The following is an 8,592-nucleotide window of genomic DNA, read 5'->3' on the forward strand; positions in this document are numbered from 1 at the left end:
TCCACACTGACAGTCGAGATCTTGCACAAAAGTACCCTTGCCATCACTACCGCAAACCATTATTTACCAAGAGCAAAAAGACCTTTTCAAACTGACTACGCGAAGAACATCTGCTACCTGACTCGTAGATCCAGTAGACTCAACTGACGCAACCTCGGGAACGTCTCGTGTATCAGCGGCCTCACATCCACATCACTCCTCGCCTCATACTCGACGATGACGCCGCGCAGACCGCAACGCTCGACAGTGTCGACTAGCCTCTGGTCAATCTCGTCGAGACTTTTCTGTTGCTCTGACACCAAAGATAAGTTTTCCCTGGGGGCGAGCTGCCTTCGTCGCTCGCTCGCCTCGGGCAGTCCGGCGAAGACAAATCCAGACAAGTCGAAGTTGATGCAGAGACGAAGCTCCTCTAGGTGAGGGTGTTGCTCGCGCGAGAGCTGCGGCAACGGGAAAGAGCGCAGGACGTGGCGGAGGACATGCTGGTAACGGATGGGGTGTTTCGGAACTGTAAAGCCCAGCGATACTGTGCGCAGGCTCGTGAATGAGGTGATATCGAGGACGTTTCTCCCGCCTGCAATAGCTCAGTCTTTTTTGGGGACAATCACGAAGGTCTGCTTAACTCACAGGCTGTCTCATGGCGATGCAGGGTTACGGTTAGGTGCTCGAGCGACGGAGCGACGAGCGCGGCAAACGCTACTTTCTTCAGCATGTCTTGTTCCTCGTCGAGCTCGGCCACCATGCGTACTTCCAACGATCGCAGACGATCGAGGCTGCCTGCACTACGCAGGGCGGAAAAGAGCTCAGGCCCGCTATACGCGTGCTGTACCACGAGTCGCTCTACTACAAGCTTTTCGGGGCCAGGGTCTCCCAGGAACAAAGGAGGGTCGTCTCTTCGGACGCTGAGGCCCGTTAGATGTAGCGTCTCTGCCTTGGCAAAAATCCCGGAGAGCATGACCGCCTCTGTGTCGTCCATAACGGCCGTGTTGGGACTAGGCATGTCATCTTCATTGTATTCGATCTGCAGCTCTTTCAGCGAGAATCGCATGAATGGCCCGGCAGTCGTCCCGGTAAGAGGGGTTGAAAGGCGAGCAAACTGCACATTCCGTAGGTGCAGCGTCTCGAGGGCAGGCATATGGGAGAGAAAGAGAGAAAGTGCATGAAGATGCAGCTGCTGGCCGCTTGTCGCACCAAACTTGTAGCGGTTCGGAAATCCTAGTCTCAGCTTGTGTACAGCGGCGGCGGCGGCGGCGGGAGAGGACCGCAAGAAGTGATCATAGTCGGCAAACGTCTTGTACGCCTCCTGGCCTTTCTTCCTGTGCGGAGCACGGACGACAAATGTTACGTCGCGAAAGAGATGGGGACGAACCACCGAGTTCCATGCACGACAGACAGCACTGCATGCAAGTAGGGCGTGCTTACGTTGCACGGGTTTTAGTTGATCCTGGCCTTGCGATGCGTCTGCGCACAGGGTGCGCCAGCCAGCGCCCGTGGATTGGACGGCGCTCTGGTTGTCGGGATGCAAATAGTTGACAATGTCGTCAATGATCTCGAGGGGAATGGGTGGGATTTTTTCCCCACCTCTTTCCTCGCTATCGAATGCGATTTCAGGGCGCTGATCGTCGGGTACAACCGTCGCAAGCCGGCGGCTCAGAGTTTCGCATGGCATAGTAGTACTAGTGAGGTCAAGCCCTGCAATTAGCTGAATATCGTGAGCGTGGCTACACAGTACTAGAGCTCATCGACAATCGTTGGTTTATGTAAAGGCAAGAAGAAGAGGACCGTCTTTGGGACCGGCTATAGCTATGGGAATTACAGGACTGCGGTCAAGGCATCAGAATCAGATAATGCGGCGCCGACCGTGGTTCGCCTGAATGACTCTCAGATATCCGGCGTCGACAAGGTGAACGCACTTCCGAGGGAGAAAAATACGAAGTTGCTACCTATGCAGGTCGCAACCCATCTCGTGACATTTGAGGCCTTCGGGCGTGTATTCTAGTCTACAGGAAACTTTCGGCTCTCATATACATATCTCAATTACAACGTGGGCCAAAGTTCGCTGGTATCGCAAGTTCGCGTATGCTAGTTCTTTTGGAGCACACATTGTCGAAGCACGAGCTTCGTGGTCTCTAGCATGCGCACCTGTCATTGAGCAATACACCCGCTGCTGAAGAGTCAATACGCTCGATATTTACGGTGTGTGGGGTACCGCCATAGCTTCGCGTCGTTCGATACCACTATGCAAGTCGAACAGTAGACATTTATGCTGTATCTAGCTTGGTACAGGATGTCGAGGATGTCCGTCTCATCTTCCAACGAGTCAGCATGTCCAGAGCTGAGAGAAAATTGAAGTTATTCATGGAGTGGGAAAGGTCGTTGCAGGCGCAGGGTCAGGTATTCGAGAGACGATGCGACGAGTACTGCGAACGTCAGCTTCTTCGACATGCTCATGTCCCCGCCGAATGTACCCAGTACCTATGGCATTAGATTCCGCGAGTGATTGAAGCTCACTGTTTTCTGAGGGTCAGAAAGAGACCAGACCCGCTGTGCACGTTTCTAGGGCGAGCCGCTCTACCTCAAGCTGCTTGAGATCACGACCGTTCAGGATGAAGGAGAGCCACCCCTTCTCGCACCGAGTACTACAAAGTGCAGAGTCTCCGCCTTGGAAAAAGCTCCGAGAGGACTGCGGCATCGGTGCCACCTAGTATAATCCTAGCGGTTGGGCTGTTAGCGCCGCTGTACTCGATTTGCAGCTGATTTAGCGAGAGTCGTGTGATTGGCTCGGTGAAGTTCGGCACATGGCTCCGCTCCCGATGGCGAAGAAATGCGACGCCCCTCAGGCGTAATGTCCGCAGCGCAGGCACTCGAGAAAGTTAAGGGAACGGAGGCGAGGCTGCAGAGTTTGGCCACCAGAACCGTTCGTGTATTGTTCGAGAAAGTCGAGTCGCAGGTGGCGAATGGCGGTGGCGCGGGGGGGGGGGGGGGGGGAACTCCAAGAAGTGGTCGTAGGAGGGGAACTCTTGTACGCCTGTTAACCTTGCTTCCAGGACAGGATGCGGATTAACAAATCATGCACGACAAACAGCGCTACGGGCAAGTGAATTTCGCTTGCGTTGCATGGGCTCTGGCATCGCGTTATGTGCTCAACTTGCACACCCCTTCCGGCATCCGTAGGTCGGACGGCTTTGCACTCACCAGGCTGTACGTAGCTGAAGATGTCGTAGACGAGCTCAAGAAGAATGGGCGAGACCGTTCCCCGACCTCTTTCCTCAGCGTCGGACAAAGGTTAAGGCGTTCAGGGCGTTGATCGTCGAGCACGACCATCACAAGCTGGCGGCTTAAACTTTCGCATAAAATGATAGATGTATCTCGAAGCTCTACGAACTAAGTGTTATGAGCGCGGCCGCACAGCGAAAAACATAGAGCTTACCAGGGTCTCTTGGTATACGCCGAGGCGAGAGAACAAGAACGCCTGGTGTCAACAAGAGAACAGCGGTCAGGAAGTAAGGTGGCCGGCTTCATATCGTGCTGACGGTGTACCTGACTCGTACAACTCTGCGAAATTAAGATGCCTCCAAGAGCAGTGACAAGCGGCAGCTCTAGCGAACTCCGCAGATTCAACTCGTCCAGCAGTCCAATGAGAAAAGACTGGTATCTTACAAAGGTACTTACATGCAAGACAGCTGATTATATTCCACATCGTACAGCCTAGACAAGATGGAACGGACCGGGGTATGCGATATGTGCAGTGAAAACAGGGCGAGAAGTGATAGTCGGTGACACTTATTGTACACTGCAGCCGTCGGGTAGCTTGGGCAAGCCGTCAGGGCCCAACTCAAGCCCTGGTGGCAGTGGACCCATGATTTCTGGTGGCGGTGAACCGTGAGATTGCATCTAAAGAAGATGTTATTGTTGGTACCAATGAACCAAATGGAACAAAGTAAAACAAGAACGTCGATGACACGCACCGTGTTCATTAGGGTGACGATCTGGATACCCTTGTCCTGATCTTCAGGCGTATATTTCGGGTCTTCGAAGATAGAGACGATCTTCGCGACGATCGTCTGCTGGGTTTCATAACGTTGTTTGTCTTCTGCCTTAATCGTGGCGGCGTTGTCCTTGAGATACGCAGGGAATTTCTCATGGAGCTCCTTCAAAGGCTCGTAGAGGATGTCCTTGCTCATGAGCTGAGACATCATGGTTTCGAGCATACGTTGCAGCTCTTCCTCTGACTCGCCACCGTTCTCGCCGAGGGTAGCAAGGAGCTTCTCGAACGCGTCTGTCTCTTCGTTTGTCGGCTTCGGCTCGCTTTCCTGGTCTAGTATAAGTACACAGAAAGCCTGAGACACGGCTTGTACTCGCCTTGGCAGTGTCTTCACTGACTTTTAGATTGTCCATGGCAGATCTGAGACTCGACTGGAAAGCATCATCCTCGACCTGGGTCTTGTTTGCCTCCCCAGGCTTCGCAGGAGCCTTTCCTTTCGCGTTCTTGTCGAAGTCCTCCACGTCCAGTGCGCCGTTCATACCCTCGACGATCATGTCCTCCCATGCCTTCCTGAACGTCGCCTCTCGCCGTTTGTCCTCGTCCGACGCGTCTGCGCTCACGCCACCCTCACCGCTCTGTTGCGCCGACTCTGCTGCAATCTCACGCATGAGGACGGCCATACCCTCCGCTAGTTCACGTGCGAAGTCATCGCCTACGGAGAGCTCGTCCATGATAGACTTCTTGGTGGCAGTATTTGGCGGCACTTCTGGTCGGGACGCCGATGGCCCTGGCGTGCTAGGTGCAGGCGGAGTTCTCGCCTTCGGCTCGCCGCGTTTCTCTCCCGCGAATCGGCCGAGTACGTCTGTGACACTGGGTGAGCGCATGCAAACATGGGCCACCCAAATTCACGCTCACCGTCGAGATCGTCCGCATCGTCTTCCAGTCTTGGTCGTGCACTCTTGGGATTGGCTTTGGACATGGGTGCGGCAAAAACTGGGGAATGAGAGAAAGTGGGGTGATGCAAGCAAGCGGCGCTGTATTTGTAGTCGACGTCGATGACGGGGAAGACTTATGGTGGAACATGTCCGGACCCTTTGGACGCGACTTTTATGGCGAGCTGCTTTACCGCGTCTAAATCACATGTCCAGAGTGGCTCAGGGCGTCTAATATTCGCGGAAAGCGCTCGCTCGGATTATCCTGCTCTCTGCTTGGACCGCAACTATTGGTAATTCTCTCAATGTTTGCCAGGCAAGACGAAATACTAGTACGGCGTGATAAAATACAATGTCTAGTGTGGCGAAAGCACAGCAAGGAATAAACGGAAGGAAGCTAGCACACGACGGTAGTGCGGCTCCTGCTCGGACGAACGTAACGTACTAGTCTAGCAGAGTCAAGCTGGAGAGCCGGGAGCCCGCTGAAACCTGGAGAACGACTGGAGTTGAGACTCAGGCCGAGGATGTACAACGAGTCTAGAGCGCACAAAGAGGCGGCACCGACAAGGAAGAGTACGTGAACTCAGTGCGCCCTCTCATGATACAAACCGCAGGCTCTGTGGCGCCGGCGAGATGCAAATCTGTTCGCAAAAGAGTTCGCTGGATACGGATCTGCTGTCGTTGCTGTGCTTGTAACTCTTTGCTGTAGGTCACGGCTATCGACGACCAGCTCTTCATGTTGCTTTTCGTTCATAGGATCTAGTGCATGCTCATGCGGAATTGGAAAATCATACGTCCTCTGCAGGTAGCGTCGGACATGTGTGGCTCGATGACCGGCATCATCGCGGATGATTCCAAATCGTCCTTAATGCTCTTGAGGCCATCTCGCGGAGTATCTTGTCGCGGCGTTAGACGACTGACCGGGTGGCTCAGCGACAAACCTGGGAGGCTTTCTACAAGGCTACTTGAATCCATAGGTGTAGCACACGCAGCCGTCCCACTGCTCACGCCAAGACGATGCTTTATGTGCTCGTGCAGCTGGTTCCAGCTCGGGTCCTTGACATAGCATGGCTTGAAAGGACATTTGTAGTATCTAATGGGAGAAACTCAGAGCTCAGTGTAAGTGGACAGAGCTTACTGGTGGTCAGCACTTCGCACCCCGACCTTCTGCTCGTTCTGCAAATTTTGCAGATAGTCGAGCACTGTCTTCAAGATTCAAGACGGAGTATGTTATCTGTAGTGTGCCTCTGTCCAGTCAGTTTGCGCATCATAACGGCATCAGGCGGGGGTACCACTCGCATCGTATCAAGGGCTGACAGAAACCACTGGAACGTCTGCGTAGTTGAGTACCACATTTTCGCGGGATTCCGCGTGTATAATACTTCGGGTCTCAGGCCGCCGTTGTACAAAGCGACGCAACGACATCGTGGTAGAGCCTTTTCTTGCACCACAACGACATCGTGGTAGAGCCTTTTCTTGCACCACAACGAGACAGTTGAGGCGCGGCATCTCTGCGAAAAAACAGAGGTGCTATCGGCCTTTGACCTCTTTCAGCTAAGGCAGCTAACGTGCTGCCAGGGGCTCCGGGGATGGTAGAGGTTGGGGGTCCCCGTGCACCCCGGACCGCTAGCGCCGTTCTACGAACAGACGAAACGGGCCCCACTGAACTCCACCCTCGCTACCAACCTAGGTCAAACATAAGGTTCTCTGTCGTCTGCACTCGCCGCTGCAGAAGGTCAGGGTTTCTCTGCAGCTCCTTTTTGACGCGGTCTGGTCCTGTATGGCGTCTAAGTACAGTGCGTTCAGGCGCGCGATAAAAACGCCTACGAGCCATTCATCTGTTGTGCAGCCAACACAGAGCTGGTTCCAGAGCAGGACCATGCAGCCGTTTCCATGGCCGTTTGCCTGCAGACAAGCTTTCAGTCAAGGGATCGAGGCTCACATCGAGCGACTGGGGAGAACTCATGGGGAAGGGACCGTCGAGGTTCTGATAAAAAAACATACATTAACCTACATCGCGTGTCATCAGAGTAAAATAGCCGCCCAGTGTACAAGGTGTGTGCTGATGTGTAAGGAATTGTGATGAGGAGAAACAATAGGTGTGCGAAACGACCGCCACAGCCCAAGGTGTCGCCTCGGTGGATATAGGCTCCTAGTCTTCGATGACGATGACCTCCGAATCTGGCGGAGCAGGTGCAGCCGATCCTCGTCCAGTTCGTCTCCGGGTAGTTCGCGAACTCGCCTCAGGTGTAATTTCGAATTCATCCGGACCTCGTTTGCGCTTCGTCGTCGTCCGCAACGGGGTCCCGCTCTCGCTGTCAGAATCTTCAATCACGATCGGCTCGTCTCGCCTTGAAGAGCTCGGTATCGCCCGCGCGGTTGCACGTGCGCTGTTGAGAGCAGGGGAGGCGATGGGGGTGGCAGAAGCTCGCGTTTTCCCCTTAGCATGGGAGTTCGGGATCGTTGTCACTGGCGGCGCCGGAGGGGGCGGGGGAAGTGCATAGAGTTGAGTCCATTGCCGGGCTGTACGATCATGTTGTTCGCGATGTTTTACAAACTCCGTGGCAATGGACGGGACTACACAGTGTAAGCATTGTTCTCTCAGGATGACAAGCGTCTGACGCTTACCTAGAGGATCTCCTATGCACGAATCTTGGGGATTAACAAAGCTCGAAAAAAACAGGATGTATACTTACTTGGATTGGGATCTGTAAGAAGCGAGGATAGTGATAGTACCACTTTGAACAGTGATAGAGCGGGTGACCAATTGTGCTTGAGGATGTCAATACATATGCCTCCGCGTTCGTTGATGTTCATGTGATAGATACTATGAAGTCCATGTAAGTAAAATTTGACAAGAGCAGTATCACTTCGGGCGTACCGCGTGCGAAAGGTCATATGTGGCGCAGAGAATCTACGAAGGGGGTCAGCGAGCGATAAGCAGCCAGAAAGCTCACAACATACGGATAATCATGACCCAGAGTGATATCTACATTGAATAATCCGCCCTCGTAGACACTACCTTCGGGCCCTGGGATTGTAGCTTTCCACTGAAACAAGTTGTCGCTGGTCGGGCCAAGTGTTATGTTGCCCAGGTCTTCCTTCTTGAGGTCGACGACTTCGCGGTGAATGCGCTTCAGGGTTGTCTAAAAAGAAACGTTAAACCAAAGGAAATAAAGCTGAGCACTTAAATTTCACCGTTGAGGCAAGAGGCGATGGCATCGTTGGGATGGTGAGCACAAGACGAAAGGTCGTGGTGAGAGGTATATGCAAGCGCTCCGACGATGCCGTCCGCTGACCGTGGATATGACCTTCCATTCTCGCTCAATGAGTCACATGATTCGCTAATTGAGGCTGGGGCTGCCTGACTCGAAGGACCTACGCCTTATTCCCTTCCACTACTACAAATACTTCCCAGACCGACGATGATCCCTCGAATAGCCGTTTGAACCGTCCAGAGAACATATTTGTATTCTCTGACATCGGTCCACACACCGGCAACACCGGAAATATAATGTTTGGAGACGACGAAGAGTGCCTTCCTGTCCCTAGCCCGTGGGATGGTCTCATGTCTACGACGCCATCCGATGCTGGCTCATTGGAAGCACAGAAGTCACTCAAGAGCGGAATTCCTAAAACTTTGCGGCCTGAGGTGGAAGAGGTACGGTTTATAGCGCC

At 53.6% G+C, this 8,592-nt stretch overlaps 3 protein-coding genes across 3 annotated transcripts; all 3 read right to left on the reverse strand.

Moving 5' to 3' along the window:
* Positions 1-113: 113 nt before the first annotated feature.
* PHACADRAFT_30107 (uncharacterized protein) lies at positions 114-1,666 on the reverse strand (the record flags this gene model as incomplete). Its single annotated transcript, XM_007397542.1, has 2 exons — positions 114-571; positions 625-1,666. The coding sequence occupies 2 exons, from the start codon at positions 1,664-1,666 to the stop codon at positions 114-116; spliced, it is 1,500 nt and encodes a 499-aa protein (XP_007397604.1).
* A 2,097-nt stretch (positions 1,667-3,763) lies between these two features.
* PHACADRAFT_259162 (uncharacterized protein) lies at positions 3,764-4,983 on the reverse strand. The gene is made up of 4 exons (XM_007397640.1): positions 4,898-4,983; positions 4,360-4,844; positions 3,966-4,310; positions 3,764-3,891 (listed from the first exon to the last, which is right to left on the reverse strand). The coding sequence occupies exons 1-4, from the start codon at positions 4,959-4,961 to the stop codon at positions 3,781-3,783; spliced, it is 1,005 nt and encodes a 334-aa protein (XP_007397702.1). The 5' UTR covers positions 4,962-4,983; the 3' UTR covers positions 3,764-3,780.
* A 1,311-nt stretch (positions 4,984-6,294) lies between these two features.
* On the reverse strand, positions 6,295-8,137 carry PHACADRAFT_259165 (uncharacterized protein; the record flags this gene model as incomplete). Its single annotated transcript, XM_007397641.1, has 8 exons — positions 6,295-6,690; positions 6,746-6,819; positions 6,919-7,491; positions 7,543-7,554; positions 7,611-7,741; positions 7,796-7,828; positions 7,879-8,060; positions 8,113-8,137. Coding segments are annotated over 6 exons (808 nt in total), but the record flags the coding sequence as incomplete, so codon positions are not given.
* Between the last annotated feature and the right edge of the window lie 455 nt (positions 8,138-8,592).

Source organism: Phanerochaete carnosa, assembly GCF_000300595.1.
Source record: "Phanerochaete carnosa HHB-10118-sp unplaced genomic scaffold PHACAscaffold_7, whole genome shotgun sequence".
Lineage (NCBI taxonomy): Eukaryota > Fungi > Basidiomycota > Agaricomycetes > Polyporales > Phanerochaetaceae > Phanerochaete > Phanerochaete carnosa.

Excerpts from the sequence above, each read along its gene's own strand:
- PHACADRAFT_259162 (XM_007397640.1), bottom strand. The coding sequence starts at position 4,961 with ATGTCCAAAGCCAATCCCAAGAGTGCACGACCAAGACTGGAAGACGAT. Across the intron at positions 4,845-4,897 it reads CGATGCGGACGATCTCGACG|ACGTACTCGGCCGATTCGCG; the intron begins GTGAGCGTGAAT and ends CCAGTGTCACAG. Across the intron at positions 4,311-4,359 it reads TCAGTGAAGACACTGCCAAG|GAAAGCGAGCCGAAGCCGAC; the intron begins GCGAGTACAAGC and ends ATACTAGACCAG.